This window comes from Vitis riparia, chromosome 10, assembly GCF_004353265.1.
Source record: "Vitis riparia cultivar Riparia Gloire de Montpellier isolate 1030 chromosome 10, EGFV_Vit.rip_1.0, whole genome shotgun sequence".
Taxonomy (NCBI): domain Eukaryota; kingdom Viridiplantae; phylum Streptophyta; class Magnoliopsida; order Vitales; family Vitaceae; genus Vitis; species Vitis riparia.
The window spans coordinates 11,640,840-11,659,283 of record NC_048440.1 but is presented as its reverse complement, the minus strand read 5'-3'; the positions used below and the strand labels follow the sequence as shown (position 1 = coordinate 11,659,283).

The 18,444-nt window shown below is 37.7% G+C and overlaps 1 protein-coding gene across 4 annotated transcripts in view; it reads right to left on the bottom strand.

Annotated features, from left to right (window-relative positions):
- The window catches only part of LOC117923915 (187-kDa microtubule-associated protein AIR9), a 77,358-nt gene that overhangs the window by 34,344 nt on the left and 24,570 nt on the right, over positions 1–18,444 (bottom strand). For all 4 annotated transcript variants that reach the window (XM_034842404.1, XM_034842401.1, XM_034842403.1 and 1 more), the window contains 6 exons: positions 9,961–10,096; positions 8,844–8,944; positions 8,701–8,748; positions 3,195–3,379; positions 2,959–3,076; positions 1,762–1,889 (listed from right to left, as the gene is read on the bottom strand). In XM_034842404.1, the coding sequence (XP_034698295.1) occupies positions 1,762–1,889; positions 2,959–3,076; positions 3,195–3,379; positions 8,701–8,748; positions 8,844–8,944; positions 9,961–10,096 (716 nt within the window). The remainder of the gene's footprint in view (positions 1–1,761; positions 1,890–2,958; positions 3,077–3,194; positions 3,380–8,700; positions 8,749–8,843; positions 8,945–9,960; positions 10,097–18,444) is intronic.

Here is an 18,444-nt window from a genome sequence, read left to right as displayed (position 1 = left end):
TTGTAATGCATGCATTTCACAAAAGGCATGTTATAAGCATTTAAAAAGCCTCTTAGAACAATGAATTTCTGATGCTCACCAAATTAAAAAAAAAAAAAAATTACAACTGTTAACCATGTGCTTTATTTTTTGTTTTAGGAAATGAAACAATGAATATTTCTTGTATACATAGGTTGCGTCTTTTTTTCTGTTTTTGATAGGTAAAAGCACAGGAAAATGTTATAAATAAAAAATAGAAAGAGAGTCTCTCTAACCAAGAATGGAAGGAAAATAAGCCAATATACAAACTTTTTTACACTTTTTGCCCACAAAGGACCCATGTCACACCAAAACAAACAAAACCCTAGTCTTAGTGCAATGGATTAAACTGTGATTAATAGACACTTCTATGGCAAGACAAAGGAAACATCTATTCTCTAGGGACCACCCCCTCCTCTTTAGTTGATCCAACATTAAGACTTTACCCTACAAGGATTCCCAAGAAAAAAAGCCCACTGTGGAAGGAACACAAGGGCACCAAATGATTCTCCACGGAAACAGAACTGCATTTCCAGGCTCCAATGCACCATAAAGGGACTTAACAGAAAAAATCTCATCTTTAGTCTTTTTCCATAATACCCTATCCTCCAAATCTGCACTTACCCTCTTCCCTTGAATTGTCAAGAGGGACGACTCCACCAAGTCCACATCCTAATCATTGAAAGGCCTAGAGAAACAAGGATTCCAACCTCCCCCCACCCAACCAAAGAGTCTCAAACCTCCGCCACCCGCACCACTTTTGAAACTGCCAAGCCATACAAAGATGAGAAAGAAACACACAAAGCCTCATCACCGCACCATTTATCCTTCCAAAATCTGACTCTTCTACCATTTCCCACAGAAAACACAATATTGTTGCTCAACAAAGAACCTTCCTTCCTAATCTCCTTCCATATCCCCACTCCAAACCCCTCCCTCACTTCACAGGTATTCCACCCTCTTCTACCCCAAACTTCTTACTAATAACTTGCTTCCAAAGAACCTCCTTTCTTCCATGAAGCGCCAGCTCCATCTACACAAGAGGGCCCTATCAAGCATAGAAAGGCTTTCAAATAACTGCCCACTTTTCAAGATGAGTCTTCCGCTCCAAAGCCCCCTTCCCCACCCCAAAGAAAGTCCCTTTGAATTTGCTCTAATCTCAATCTAACCACTCTAAGCATGCACAACAGAAAAAAGTATTTTACAAAAATGAATACCCATCAGTTGATTCCTTGCGCTCCAGGGTAAGTAATTGTACATTGAAAAGTGCGTTATGGCTTGCCTCATAGATAAAGCCTGCAGCTTTGCTTCCAAGTGAAGCCTCATAGATGGCCACTTTTTCTATAAAAACACTGGCATTTTTACCAATTTTACTTGGACCTTTTGAACAGCTTGTACTTACACTAATAAAATAAATCTTTTCAAGGCTGGTCCGAAGCAAATTGGTTCACATGGAAGGAATTCTAAACTAAAGTTGCTTCTAACATGTTACCTTTTTGAAACACAAAATACATGGCTATAAAAGTGAGAGTGAACAACATTATTACTCAAATGCAGAAGAGGGTAGGAAAGTTGACTAAAGCATCCAGGTTCCATCAAGCATAACATAAATTCTGTTTCTTTCCCCTTTTGTAATGGAGACAAGAATTGAGAGCAAATGACCATGTAAGTTGACAAATTTAGGCTCTTGACCATACATAAATTTTTGCACTGTACAGGAATAAATTAAATTAAAATATATACCTCATGAAGATACCAATTGTATATACTTTTTCCTTCATGACCCCCTATGTAGCCATATGATGCTGTTAGTATCCCATCTTCAATGTAGTCACCAGTAATAGACAAGAAATTAAGGCTTGGGGGAAGAGCTGCAAAAAAGTTAATTACATTTTAGTAATATATACACTATTAAGGCAGTTTGAAGAATGAAGAATGATAAAAACTACTTGTACAGAATAAAGAATCACAAAAGGAACAGACAATTGAAATTTATTCAATCTATATTTGAAGGGCAAATAGCACAAACATTTAAATAAAATATAAAAAAGAGCAGAACAAAGTTAAGTAACAGGCAATTGTCAAGGAACAAAAAGCATGGACAAAAAAAAATTATGATTTTTCTTTCCATCCTTTTCGCCCCTGTTGGCACTTGAACATGAAACCTTACACAATCCAATCTCAACCCTTTACCGCATGAGTCCCACCTTAAGAGCAAAGCTAAGTTATGATATGAACACTTCTGTTTCTTAAATGATATTTTCATTTAGTTAGATGGAAATTTCCCATAAGAATGAAGTACTTATTATGCTAACACACCTCATACTCCAACACACCACAGTTTCTTGGATGACATTCCTAACTTTACTTTTTCATGTTCTTTTTTCTCAAAAATGAGCAACTTCATATTTTTTGTTAGCACATCATTAAGTAAATCTAACATAGAACTTGCTTATGTTTACACATTGTACCAATCTAAACTGTAACATCATGCATGCGAAGACAAATTCTCAGCTTGTTTAGTGCCAAATTAAATTCTGGCCAGTATCAAACATAGGCATGCTTATCTCTCATGTAACACCATGCATGTGAATACAAATGCTTATCTCTCATGTAACATTATGCATGCGAATACAATTTTCCGGGGGGCGGGGGGGGGGGGGGGGGGGGGCGGCGGCGGCTGCGACGTGACCACCTAACTGTAATGTTGGCATCCAGTTTCAATGGTTTAATTTTTAGCCTGTATGAGAAACTTAGTACTCTAACTTAACTAAGTTAAATGCCATATGCAATGTAAAGAATTCATGACAAAAACCCATTTTTTGAGAATAACAACACAAGCTTATATAATCAAACAAAAAATCACAAAATTCATGATGCTTTCCTTCTCAATCAAAATTCAATCCTATTCAACGAGGAAAATGAAAAAGATGTACATACTTTCAACTGCTTTCTCAGAAATAACATATGCAGGTTCACCAGATTCACCATCTGCAGCCATAGGAGTAAACTTGGCAACAATGTAATAACCCACAGCCCCTAAAGGTATGCGAAATGCCTGAAGAAAGGTAAATGCTCAACAAAGAGTACAGCAATATACAAGCATGAAAGACAAATGACATGTTTGAAGCATGACTACAACCCAATCAACCCTAGACGAGTTAAACATATCCCACCTTTGCAATTTTAGAAGTACTAACTGCTTCAAGACCATTCTCACCATCCAATACTGAAGAGTGTGTTTTAAACCATTGAACTCTGCTAGATCCCTCTGATCCTCCAGTGACAACACCAGTTACAGTAACCTTATTATTCTCCCTTACATCGCCAATTATCTTCACATTTGTTACTTTTGGAGGTGCTGGAATTAGAACAGAACATACGTATGAGAACAACAGGAAACACATCATTATTCAATTAGAAAATGGAACACCAACAGACAACAACTATGAACCAAAAACAAAGACAAAACAAACAAACAATGGAATTTAAACACAAGGAAAAAAAAAGGAATATATTTGAGCTTCTACATGAACTAGTTCATGCAAACTATAACTTATGCACCACTAAATGCATCTTGAGCAAAATAGCAACTTCAAAGAATCATTTAAGAAGAAAGTTTTGCAAGAGTTCTTCCTTGTGTGAATGGTGTAGAATGAGTGCAAGATGATGCTCTGAGATGTAAAAATGTATTCTTACACAGAGATTTAGACGAAGATGTACATATGATACAACCTCCATAATTCAAAACTTCAGGAAGAGAAGGAAAGTGTGTCATTTGAAGAAAGCTTTTTATAAGGTCTGAAATGATCTCCAAGAACATGGGTTAATAGGTTTGTTGAAGTTTTGACTTATATTGGTGCACCAAGGCTGGAAGATCACACTTCTTTGTCAAGCTTAAACATATGGTTCTGATCATGTATGTTGATTACAGTGTTAACCAAGAATGATGCATTTCAGATTTCCTTATTGAAAGAATACCTAGGAAGAAAGTTTGCAGTCGAAGACTTGAATAACCTAAGGCATCTCCTTAGAATTGAGATAACTCAATCAAATAAAGAAATCTGTGCTTATCAAAGATAATGTGTTAGATTTGTTGAATAAACCTAGGATGCTATAATATAAACCAGTAGACATACCAACTGAGGTGAATCATCAATGACGTGATGCATGTGTAAGCCTTTTCACAAATTCAAGTTTATTTCAAAGAATTATGGGGTGATTGATATGTTTGTCCCTCACCAGACCAAATATTGTTTATGCACTTAGTGTTATAACCCAATATATGCATTCACCCACATCTTGCCATCAAGAGGCTACAAACAAAGTTTTGGGGTTCTGAACAGCATCTCTCAAGAAGGATTCTTTAAATAAAATAAAATAAAATAAAAACAATGATTTCATTGCATTAAAATAGTGCACAATACTCCTTAGAAATATACAATCTTCTATACAAAATCATAGATATAAAATCCCTTACAAAAGAAACAATTTGTCTAGCTTCATGTTTTGCTCAACGCATGTACCACATGATTGCCTAACCAAGGAGCTCAAGTGAAGAAACATCCTAACTCTGACAAAATATCAATAATTTGGTGCAACCGCCCATCAAACTTTCGGGGTTTTCTTGTTCGCTTATGATATACCAATAGCAGAATCTCCTTCTATTAGAAAATTGGATAGACCCAAAAAGAAGTACAAGAAAGATGGTTGTGTGGAAGTTGAGGCCTTCATTAATGCAGATTGAGCGTGTTCTATAATTGACAAAAGATCTACTGCAGAATATCGTACCTTTCCTAGAGGAGATATTGTAACTTGGCAAAAAGAAACAACCACTAGTATCAAGGTCAAGTCCAATAACCAAGTTTATAGAAATGGCCCAGGGAATTCATCAACTTTTACATGAAGGTTCTTCTCAAAGAACTAGAAATAAAAGCTAAGCTACCCACAAGTTTATCTTGTGACAGCAAAGTAGCAATCAACATATCTCATAATCCAATTCATCTTAATAGAACTATGGATATTGAGGTCAATCAAAGATTTATTAAGGAGAAGATCAAGTCCGTCAAATCTATACACCATCTATGAAAACTAATAATCAACTTGCAACTATTTTTATTAAAGGACAAAAAGGTCATGTATTTTATTAGATGTTAGGCAAGTTGGACATATCTGATATACATGCACCAACCTGAATTCCTTAGGAAAGAAACTTGAGTAATTCATTAGGAAAACAAAGTCAAGTCAGCCTAAGTAATGGAAATTTGATTTTCACATTAGGTTAAATGATAAATAAATAAGTATAATAATTATTAGAACTTTAGTTTATTTTTGGCAGTAGGTTAAATGATAAATAAATAAGTATAATAATTATTGGAACTTTAGTTTGAAGGATTCCATTAAATCTCTCAAGTGATTCAAGGGAAAATTCTGCAACTTTGTTCTTTTGGGATTATCGAACTCAAATAAAGGGATTCTATGAAAATATGTTTTTTTGTTATAAATGATCAAGTATATTCTTTTGTAAATTCTGAAAGAAAAAATGTTTAGATAAGCTTGAATTATCAAAATTAGGAATTATTTTTGAATTGGCTATATTTTTCTTTGCATTTGCATTCTAGTTATCTAACCCTAATCAACAAGGGAAAAGATATTGACCTTAATAACCCTTGGTCGAGGTAATGATGATCTAAGAACAAAGTCAATAGGGTAATTGCTAACCCATGCTATACTATTGGATTGGCTCTAGTTCCATCCACCAACATGTACAATCATTTTTTTTTATAGGAAACGACGAAGGAATATATTAAAAGAAAAAAGAAGTACAAGAGAAGGATGAGAAATCCTTCCACCAAAGAAAACTAAACAACAAGAATACGAAAACAAGAAAATACAAAGTAAAAACGAACAAACTCTCTAGTTATCTAGCCAAAGTAAAGAGAAGGAACATGTACAATCATTTTTTAATTGGCTATATTTTGCTTTGCATGTACATTTTAGTTATCTAGCCTTCAACAAGGGAAAAGATATTGACCATTATAACCCTTGGTGGGGGTAATGATGATCTAAGAACAAAGTCCATAGGGTAGTTACTAACCTATGGTATACTATTGGATTTGTTCTAGTTCCATCCATCAACATGTAAGAAACATATGAGATTAACCACTTCTATAAGTCTCACTATGATGGGCACTTATGTTAACTAGTAGAAATTTTTAATATATATTTTATGTTTATTGAAAAATTCAATTTGAGATTGGTGTGAAAATAGCACATGTAGTACAAGTTTATTTTGCATGATTGGATTCATATTACGAACATTTACTATTTCATTTTCAAAAAATAAATGTACTCGATCTCTACCCCTTAGTGGCCTTTCAACCTCACTTCTTTGATTAAATTTTTCAAGTACCCATGATATTCTAGTAAGGAGTGACGTGGGCGTGGGTAGGAAGGGTTCGAGAAGTTTATTTCTTTCTTTAGCTATAAGACAAGTTTAATTGGATTTTTTTTTTTATGTTAGTGGTTTATTTCACTACTACATTTTGAGAGATTAATCATAATTTGATTCATAAATTTTTGCATGGAAAGATGATTTCTCTTTATGACTTTTTGTTAGCTTAATTACTACTTCAAACAAGTTCTATGATTAGCATATTGCTAATTACTCCAACTTGTCCGGTCACTCTCATGTCAAGCCTTTAGGCTTCACATGTAAATTGAAGGTGGCATCTTGGCCTCCAGGTTCAAGTCATCACACCTAGTTACCTTAAAACCAAGGTAAAACAAAGTGAAGTTATCGCCTTAATCAAGTAGTTAAGGCATTATGCACACTGGCTTTTTGGAGAAAGCCAATAGAAATTTTTTTCTATTTGAAAGGCCCTTTCTAGGTGGGACACATGCTTGAGTAAAAAAGGTTAAAATTGCCAACTTGACATAATTGAAAGGGAATTGAGTTTGTCTAGGTTTTCTTAAGGATCCTTCTCAATCAATGTCAACAGTGATGGTTTCTGTTGAATATAATGTATTTATAGTGTACAATCTTTCTTTCCTTTCTTAATATAGGTCACATATATGGTAGTTAGTTCAACCTAGCCTTGTATATATATTTCTCTATTGTAAGAAGTTAATCATATGAATGAGAATTAAGGTTTTCTCTCTCTCTCTTTCAACAGTTCCCATTCTCTTTTTCTCAGTCAATTTCTTCTTGGATCTTTGCAATAGAGAGATTATCCTTTTTTTCATTGGGGGATTTCATAAATTTTGGGTTCAAAATTGAATTCAGAGGGAGTGCTGAAGAGGGCCTAAAAAAGGGCTTTCTCAATTAGTTTCTTACTCTTTTCTCCCTTTAGCTTTCTCCTCATTCATTATTGTACCACCACCTCTATGGCCCAATTCTTAGGTCCAAATGGGTGATCAAGTTAAGCTAATCCCACCTTTCCATTTGTCTTGATATTGTGGGTGTTGAATAGCCAAGTGAAGAATTTGGTTGGTTCACCCCTTTTTTCTATTGCATACATCTTGTGTAAATAGTTGTGCCCTATTTTTCATTAGATTCTTTTATTAAGACATTTATACCTATCTTCCTATCACAAAAACCAAAAAACCGAAAAAAAAAAAAAAAAAATCTAACTCTATTCTTTGACTCCCTCTCTTTATCTCTTTCTCTTTATCCTAGTTTATTAGACAAAAATATAGCCATAAATTATCACTTTGTTCATTGTCTTTTGTCTCAATTCCTATTGTCTTTTGCCTTTGAATGCCTTATTTAAAATTTGGAGAACCTCCTGCTTTTAGTATCTCAAGTATCATTTTTGTTGGGTGATTTACGTTGTAAGAATTTTGTTGTCGAGAGCTGACCTCTAATAGGCTTCCTATTGTCTTACCTTTTTATTTTATATTAAATGATCTCCCACTTTTCCTTGTATCTTCTCTTCCTTTACTAATATTTCAGAAAAGATTAAAAAGAGAGAGTCGAGAGAAAATAATAACTAAGAAAAAGAAACTTTCATGAAAGCTTTCTGACTTCTAAAAGGACAAATCCCAAAAACAAAAATCTAATTCAAAATATAAAAAAAAAATTAAATTTAAATAAAAACTGCTTTTAACAAAGATACCACATAATCCTAATTAGTAAAATTACACATTTTAATAATTTTCAGTACAAAGCAAGCCCAAAAATTTCAAATCTGTCACCTTTTGTTAGTGTGCTTTATGTAATAACCTTGATAAAGGATCAGTATAAAATACATCATTAACAAATTCCATTTCGGAAAGGACTATCAGTCAAAACAGCCATTATCTAATCAAGTTGTGAGCCACAAGAACAATTCTCACCCAAACAAAAAAAAAACAAGATTCTAGCGATATGAAAGAAAACGTATGTACCAACACCCTTAATAAAGGCAAGGCGCTCAATCAGTTATGTAGTTGGCCTACCTACACCAAGCCTTCAAGTTTCACTTGTAGTCGAAATTATAAACATTAAAGAATGTTGATCAAATTCAATAAATTACATATGCTTCCAAAGATTTGTAAACTTAATCTAAGGGTGATGAGAAAACCCAATGGGGAAAATGCTAAATTGACCGATTCAGGAGACAGCAATACAACATGGAATCTCAATATCAAAATGCATGAACTATTCCTGTCCTGGAAAATTTGACACAAAAATATACATACCTTGCTTTATCGTCTCAGACACAACAGATACAGATTCCCCTTCCTGTCCTGGAAAATAAGCGCCAAATATAAATTCACACCACAATCTCTTATCAAGCTTCATAGCAACCAAAAATGTTTTCACAAATAATCAATAAGCATACCCTCAAAATTCATAGGTACATATACAAAAGCTAAACGTCGTCCAACATCTTCTTTTGTCAAAGTATACTCAGCAGTACCACTAGACACCAAAACAAAATCTCTGCCAATAAAATCCATCAAGAAAAATGTTAAGCTCCCAATTTAAATGAATGAAGAGAACCAAGCTAAATGAAACAAAAGTTCCCAAACGAAGTAAGGATGAACAAAGGAGTTCTATTAAATCATGAGCTCACCAAGAACATGAAGCAAAAAGTACTTGAAAAAACAGAAACATATAGAAAGCAACACAAGAAAACAAAAACAAAGAATGAGAAGCAAGTTTTAAGGCAAAAGCACACCAAAGACAACCAAGTGCCTATTTGGCTTTCATAGATGTCAAAGTGTGTTCTAAATCATTTCAAAAGCACACCACAGAAGCCCAGAAGCTCTTTTTGGAAGCATGCAGATGGGCTTTAATTGCATTTAAATGTTGAAATTTAAAGGTAAATATAAATTTGATTTTAGATTTTGTGTGATAAGTCAAACCCTAGCAGTAAGAAAGACATGTTTCACATAGTATAAACCACTCATCAAGCCATTAAGGCTCCATTTGGATCATGGAAAGCTCAAGGGAAATGACAAGGCAAAGAAAAGAAGGATGAAAAGTGACAGAAGAAAAGGATGATGAAGTCCAACGAATTTTAACCTAATCATTCTCCAACTTTATTCCTCTCTTATATAGACAATAAAGAATTTGAAATTTTAAAAATCTTTAAATATTTTTAATTATATTCTTTTTTTTCATATTTTTAATCACAAAGCACACGAGGATTTGAAATTCCTTCCTATTTTTTCCCCTTTTTCCCCCCACCACTTTTGATCTAAATGGAGCATAAAAGAAATAAATCTTTGAACAAACAATTACTTTCTAGTCTATTTTCACATATAACCAACAAAAGTTAAGGGAGATAAAAAATAAAAAAATAAAAAAAAAACCCCAATGAGAAATAATCTATTGAACTAAATTATGTCACACCTCAAATTTTCAAGGAAGAAGGCAAGAAAATCATGTAAAATAGAATTTCCTACTTGTTTATTCTATTGTCCTCCATTGGACTAACCACAAAGAATACTAACCCAGCTTCCAAATTCTCCCGTAACCAATCAAACTTGCTTGGACCTTCCCTTCCTCCAAAATAATCACCAACTCCTTTGATGGTATTTCCCTCCACAGGAACTCCAATAATTCGTACATTGTTGACTGATGGAGGTGCTGTCAAATGAAACATAATGTCAAGTATGCATTAGCACTTCTTACCTTATTTTTGATAGTTTGATGATAACAGGGAAAAAAGGAGAAAATCAACTATGGCTCTGCAAGGTGATAAAAAACTAGAGATGATTGATGCTTCTAGAATAACCAACACCGTACATTGTCATCTAAAACACTCAAACATAAGACCAAAACACACAATATTAAAAATGTTCAATGGCCTGTGTGCTAACAAAAAGAGACCATACTTTGAAAACACATTCTTATTTTTTAAATTGAAAATCAGTAAGAAAGAGGAATGCACAAGTTGCCGCATAGTAGAACACACTAAAAAGAGCGAAGCAAACACAACCAAACCGTACCCGCAGCACTCGAGGAGGAAGGGAAAAGACAAATTTATTTCAAAATGAAAATAGAAAATATATTTCAGCATTTGTTTTTATTGAATCATTTTCAGTGGTTAAAACATCAGCAGCCAAAATGCCAAAAAAGATTAATTGTAAATGCAAGGCCTACCATTGATTTTGCTAGATCTTTCTCTTACCACCTAATATGCAACTTAACATATCACCATATCAAGAGCCATGTCCTCTCTCGATTGTTTGTATTTATTTCTATCCATCCCAAATGCAAAAGTTTGGTCATTATCTTCATCAAGATTACTTATAGTAAAGTCATTCTTCTTAATTTTGTCCAATCCATCATATCCTATTCTTTTTTATCCAAGTAACTTTTTTGTGAAATCTAAAATCCCATCTAAGGCCAAGGTTTTTGCTTGACTAGTGGCACACAAGAAGGTAAACACCAACAATAAGCTACAAATGAGAAGATCCTACAAAGCCCTAAGTCATGATGTTTGCTTTTGGTGCATGGAGGGTGGAGAAACAGTGGATCATCTTTTCTTACATTGTCTATTGACTTTAGGGCTATGGTATAGACTATTTAGATTAGCTAACTTGGATTGCATTCCTCCTAGGAGTATTTGTGACATGATCACCATCTCATATAAGGGATTGGGAAGCTCCATTAGAGGCAAGGTTCTATGGCAAATCGCTTGTCTCTCGTTGATATAGGTTATTTAGCAAGAATGAAATCTATGAGTTTTTAGGACAAGGCAAGAACTTCAAAGACTCTTTAGGACCTAATTCATTCCTACGCCTCCTTTTAGGCCTCTAGCACCACATCATTTAAAGGCATTCCTCTCAATGTGAGAGCTCGACAAGTACTTAGTATGTACATTGAAAGGCATGGGTTAGCAAGGAGAGGAGCATTAAGTAGGTCTTTCCTGGAATGACACCAGGGAAAGGCCTATTCTTCAGAAAGACAGAGAACCGTGACACTGAAGTATACTCAGATGCGGATTGGGCAGGAAACATCATTGACAGGCGGTCCACTTCTGGATATTGTTCTTTTGTCTGGGGAAATCTTGTTACCTGGAGGAGTAAGAAGCAATCAGTTGTAGCCAAAAGTAGTGCAGAAGCTGCGTACAGAGCTCTTGCACAGGGAATCTGTGAAGGGATTTGGATAAAAAGGGTTCTTAGTGAACTGGGGCAAACGAGTTCATCTCCAATTCTGATGATGTGTGATAATCAGGCAGCTATAAGCATAGCAAAGAACCCCGTGCACCATGACAGGACCAAGCACGTTGAGATTGACAAACACTTCATCACAGAGAAGGTGACTAGTGAGACGGTTAGATTGAACTATGTTTCTACCAAGCACCAAACCGCAGACATCCTCACCAAAGCTTTACCTAGGCCTAACTTTGAAGACTTAACTTGCAAACTAGGATTATATGATATATATTCTCCAGCTTGAGGGGGAGTGTTGAAATTTGGCATTCAAAGTTAGGGTTTTTAATTTAGGAAAGTATTTTAGGAATAAAAAAGGAGAGATCATTTAGGATGATTCAGTTTCCTAATTTTAGGAGAGAATCAAGCTAGATTGATACTTTCTTATTCAGTCATTTGTGTATATATATGTGTATGGTGTGTACCTAAAAATATCAATAAAGGAATTCAGAAATTCTTCAAAAAGAAACTTTCAACTTTTGAATGGACAGCACACCGTCCTCAAAAGCAATTTATTCCTAGCCTTCCAAATGACCCAAAACAAGCATAATGGTCTCAGTTGCCACACCACCTTCCTCTTCTTGCCACAAAACAACCCCTCCATCCTAAAAGGGTTTCCTTTATCGAATAAGGAAAGACCCAAGAAACTCCAAAAAAAGAGAGGAACAACGTCCACACTTCCCTTGTTCTTTCACAACGAAGGAGGAGGTGGTAAATTGACTCCCCACACATTTGGCACAAAAAGCACCTATTTTCCAAAGCCCAACCCCTCTTTTGTAAACGGTCCAAGGTTAGAACTCTTCCCCAAGAAACCTCCCACGCAAAGAAGCTTATCTTGGGCTGCACATAAGAATTCCAAATAATCTTCGAAGGGAATGAAGCAATAGACACCTGCTGCAAAGCCCTATACAACGATTTTACCGAAAAAGCCCCATCCTTTGAATCCATCCACCTCACCCTATCCTCCTCATCCACCCTAACCATCTTCCCATCCAAGCAACAAAGTAGTCTCCCCACTTCTTCCATCTCCCAATCATTAAAAGGCCTATTGAAACGCCTAACCCACTTGCCAAGGAAAGCCCTATTGAAATAACCAAGACTCTTAACCCTCAACCCTCCTTTACTTTTGTCTACACACACAATCGGTCACCTTACTAAGTGCAGTTTTTGCTCAATAGCCCCACCACCCCACAGAAAGTCCCTTTGAATTTGTTCCAGTCTCATCCTGACCACCCTTGGCAACTAGAAAAGAGACATAAAATAGATCGGTAAATTGGTCAAGGTACTTCGAATTAAGGTAATCCTCCCCCCTTTTGAGATGTACTGCCGCTTCCACATAGCCAATTTCTTTCGGAATCTTTCTTCTGTTCCATCCCATGCACCAACAGATTTAAAAGGAGCACCCAAAGGCATTCCTAGGTAGGTGGAGGGAAAATTTCCCACTTTATAACTGTTAAAATTTGGCATTCAAAGTTAGGGTTTTTAATTTAGGAAAGTATTTTAGGAATAAAAAAGGAGAGATCATTTAGGATGATTCAGTTTCCTAATTTTAGGAGAGAATCAAGCTAGATTGATACTTTCTTATTCAGTCATTTGTGTATATATATGTGTGTATGGTGTGTACCTAAAAATATCAATAAAGGAATTCAGAAATTCTTCATGGTATCAGAGCCAGTTTTCTGAAACCCTAATCCCTTCTGGCCACCTCTTATTCAGGCCATCATTCATTCCGGCCAAATCTCTCTGGTCATCTCTCAATCCGACCATCTCTCATTCAGGTCATCAGTCCCTGTTCTCAAAGCCAAGGGAGAAAACGCTTTCCGGTCGGTCGAATCGTATGTACATTGAAAGGTATGGGTTAGCACGGAGAGGAGCATTAAGTAGGTCTTTCCTGGAATGACACCAGGGAAAGGCCTATTCTTCAGAAAGACAGAGAACCGTGACACTGAAGTATACTCAGATGCGGATTGGGCAGGAAACATCATTGACAGGCGGTCCACTTCTGGATATTGTTCTTTTGTCTGGGGAAATCTTGTTACCTGGAGGAGTAAGAAGCAATCAGTTGTAGCCAAAAGTAGTGCAGAAGCTGCGTACAGAGCTCTTGCACAGGGAATCTGTGAAGGGATTTGGATAAAAAGGGTTCTTAGTGAACTGGGGCAAACGAGTTCATCTCCAATTCTGATGATGTGTGATAATCAGGCAGCTATAAGCATAGCAAAGAACCCCGTGCACCATGACAGGACCAAGCACGTTGAGATTGACAAACACTTCATCACAGAGAAGGTGACTAGTGAGACGGTTAGATTGAACTATGTTCCTACCAAGCACCAAACCGCAGACATCCTCACCAAAGCTTTACCTAGGCCTAACTTTGAAGACTTAACTTGCAAACTGGGATTATATGATATATATTCTCCAGCTTGAGGGGGAGTGTTGAATTTGGCATTCAAAGTTAGGGTTTTTAATTTAGGAAAGTATTTTAGGAATAAAAAAGGAGAGATCATTTAGGATGATTCAGTTTCCTAATTTTAGGAGAGAATCAAGCTAGATTGATACTTTCTTATTCAGTCATTTGTGTATATATATGTGTATGGTGTGTACCTAAAAATATCAATAAAGGAATTCAGAAATTCTTCAATAACCGAACTCATCAGCCAACTCTTTCACATTCTCAACTCTACCAACTGGAATCAATTCACTTTTTTCCAAATTCACTCTTAACCCTGACATTGCCTCAAACCACATTAACAACCAGCACAAATATGTCAACTGCTCCTCTTTAGCCTCACAGAAAATCAGCGTGTCATCAGCAAACAATAAATCGGAGATCTGGACCCCTTCACCCTTTCTTCCCCGAACTGACCACAGTGTCAAATAACCTCCAACAACTGCTCTTTTCAACAAACAACTAGAAGCCTCCATGACTACTACGAATAAATAAGGCGAGAGAGGGTCTTCTTGCCTTAAACCCCTTGAGCTCTGGAAAAAAACCAACAAGGCTTCCATTCACCAAGACTGAAAATCTAACAGTGGATAAAAACCACTTTATTCAACTACACCACCTTTCCCCAAACCCCATCTTCTCCAATACCGCTAAAAGAAATGACCAGTCCACGTGATCATACACTTTCTCAATGTCTAATTTGCAAAGAATTGCCCCTCTATTACTTTTCAAAATGGAGTCTATTGCCTCATTAGCAATCAGCACTGCATTCATAATCTGCCGCCCCTCCACAAAACCATTTTGACACATTGAGATCACCTGGGCTAACACTCCTTTCATTCTGTTAGCCAACACCTTGGCTAACCTCTGAGAATCTCCTCATCGTCGGGGACATACGACCTCCTCTACTCCGCTCAGAAGAAAATCTTATCATGTTGAAGTCTCCTGCTACACACCACGGCTCATTCCACAAACCTCTAATGGCCCCTAGCTCACTCAAAAAATCTTCTCTCTCCACTTTCACAATGGGCCCATACACTCCTAAAAAAAATCCAGCAGAATCCATCTTCACAATTCTTAAAGCGACAGGAAACTGAATATTTACCCACCTCCATCTCCTCCATTTGCAGCACCCTATTATCCCAAAACACTACAACCCCCCCACCACTTGAATTTAAGGCCCCCACTCCAAATATCTTCCTACCCTGAGGCTTCTTACAATTCCATGAGTCATCTCCTGAGTTTTTGTTTCCTAGAGACACACTAAGTCCACCTTCTGTGTTTTAATCACATTCTTTATCAATTTTCTCGTCTCTGTCATTTACTCCCCTTACATTCCACGAAAGGATTCTAAGCCTCATCTAACACACTCCTGATGACCCCGATCTCCTTTTGATCCACCGTAATTTATCAACCATTCAAGTTTCTTCAGCTCGCAATCAAATCTCGAAGGTCTTTGTCCCTTTCTCTTTTGTCCACTTACTCTCTCAGATCAGTCTCTTCTTTCTCTCATTCTATTAAAGAGTTTCAAAATCTCACTTTCAGAGCCCTCAAAAGGCATTCCCAAACACTGACAGAACCTTGCCAGGCAACTGTACCTCCACACTTCTTCATCCTCTCCCTCTTTCTCAACCCTTTCGTCCCTCCCCTCCTCTAACAAGAAAGAATCGCCAACAACCTTCTGACCGACCCTTCCTTCCGCCAGACACACTCTCAAAGGACTTAAAGTCAACTTCCCTTCGCTTTCCTTCAACAAGGCATCAAAACCACGACTTTCCTTTATCTCAATCAAAGCCCCCTCCACCCTAGAGAAAGGAGAAGAAGAAGAGACACCCCCCCCCCCCCCCCAAAAAAAAACAGAAGAAGGCTCAAAGAGGGAATACCTAGAATCTTCCTCCAAAAGGCACGCATCCGCCAGGGAACACTTTCTTGTTTCCCCTTTCTCCACTTCTGGACCCATCCCGCCGGCCAAGAGCTCTTCTTCAAACCACCTTTCAGATCGCGTTCGACAAAAAAAAGCCCTAGCTTCTTTTATATGTTCATCCATAATGGGCCTAAATGGAAAAGAAGCCTAAGTTGCTCCTCTAATGGGCTGCCCCTCTTTCAAGCCCAACTTGGGCCTACAAGCCACACAACCCAGCCCATCCCATTGAGAGTTTGGAGGGCAATCACAAGAGGCCCGCCCCACACTTCTACTGGGCTGCCCCTCTTCTCAGCACACCCTGGGCCCACAAGTCTCCCTATCTTTTAAAACCCAATCCATTTGGGCTTGAGCAACTTCACAGACGGGCTTGCAATGTTCAAGCCTAGCATGCCCCTCACTTAAGCCCACTCCATCACTCCATTTTTCTCCAGCCTCCTTCCCAAAGGCTAAATAAACTTCAGTTGTACCTGTCGTCCTCTCCATCACCCCTTTCTTCCCCCCTAACCTTTCTGATTAAACCTGCCCCATCAGCCTCTGCTACACGCCACCTCTCCTTCCCCTTGCCACTGCAACTCCCTACGCGTGAGCCCACCTCCCACTCTTCCCTAACCTTTTTCCCCTCTCCCTCTTTCAATTTCTTCATCGGCACCAATACAGAGATCCATGGCAGCCTCTCCCACCACAACTATAATGCATAACAATAAGAATCGATCACCAAATGCAAAGTTCCCGGAAAAAAATTTCCCATGTTCTTCACCAAAATTCCGGCCCATTGATTCTAAGATAAATTTTTTGTTTCTTCATCCACCTCAACAAAACCTCCACAGCAGTCACCAATTCTTTTAAACATCTCTATATTCCAACAATGAAGCGGGAGTCCCACCACCCTAACCCAAACTTCTTGTGCTTGGCTTCCTTCCTGCAAGCACCCCGCATCCTCACTCCATCTCTCTAAGTGCAACACTTTGTCTTTAAAGCGGCGCGTCCCCCTCTTCAACACTTTCTCTGCCTCCTCTTTAGCTTCAAACTCCAACAACATGAAAGGCCCTCCCAGTTTCAACACTTTTACACCTTTTTTAAGATTCCAGCTACGCTCCTCCCATTTTCTAAACGAAACCATCTCCGTCTCCACCACCAACCTGTCACCCCACCTTCCAACAAGGCACCGACCCAACCCTTCCTCCCTATTTCTCAACCCTCTCCCTCCAACCTGAAGCCATAAAGCATCTCCTTGCCTTCTAGCCGATTCCTTAGCAACATCCACAAAAGTCTTTTTCTCACCCTCCACCTTTTTTCTAAGGCATCTTTCATCCTTATCTTCTGCTGTCACCACTTTCAGTTTTGAATCAACTCGAAGTGCCTCTTTAAACTTTGCTGCCTCCTAGCAAACCTTTTCCTTCAGGGAAAACTAAGCAAAATCTCTTAGTCTCTACATCAACCACAGAACATAAGATGTATCTCCCCGCCCCATTTTCACGCCTTTCCAACCTGAACTTTCTTTCCTCTTCCTCCCATACTTTAACTAACCTTCCTTTCTTTTCATCCCTGCAACAATCTTCAAAACCTTCCAGAAGTTTTCTCAGACTTGCCACCCCGAACCTGTTCCAAGAGGAGAAACCTCTACTCCTCTCCACAATGGTACCTCTTAGCTTCCCTCTGACTTCCTCTATTGAAACTTCAAACGTCTTCGACTCTATAGCACACCAGCACTTTCCCCCTCTCATCCTCTCCTTGGCCCTAAACCAACCTCTATTAATTCTTAACTTACCTAAGAACCAAACACAAAATTGAGAGATTCTAATATTAGAGCAATGAATTAATTTTTTTGTATATTATGATGTGGAACTTTACTATTGTTTAGGTTTACTTAGTATTTTGGAGGCCACTAGCAAAGCTAGCTTACGTGCAAGAGAGACACATGCCCCCACCCCACCCCCAGAAAATAATATCAAATAGTGGGATTGATCCTTTCACCTCATGTACAAAGGTAAAGCAAGCGTTAACATTAATTCTCAAAATGGGGAAATACTATAAACTACCATTCCAATACAACAATATCTATAAGCAGAACACATAATCATTTGGTGCCCAGAGTAGATAAAACTCCAACACTGCTCATGCATGTTAAAGAAACGGTGATCTGGTTCTTTGCCAGTTACAGTTCTAGGCAAGTATACTGACTCACAATTCACTATTTGAATAGTATTCTCCCTTGACGATGGTTAGGTTAGAGAGAGAGCGTGAACGCGGCGGTGAGCGAGAACGTGATGAAGGAAGAAGGCAAGATTACGTCGACGAAGGAGCTGAAGATAAGGAGGGGCCTCGAAGAAGACGAAGGGGGAGCAGGTTCGCAGTAGAGTCAAAGGTGTTCGAGCTGGCGTTAATAGAGAGAAGAGGAAAACCCCTAATA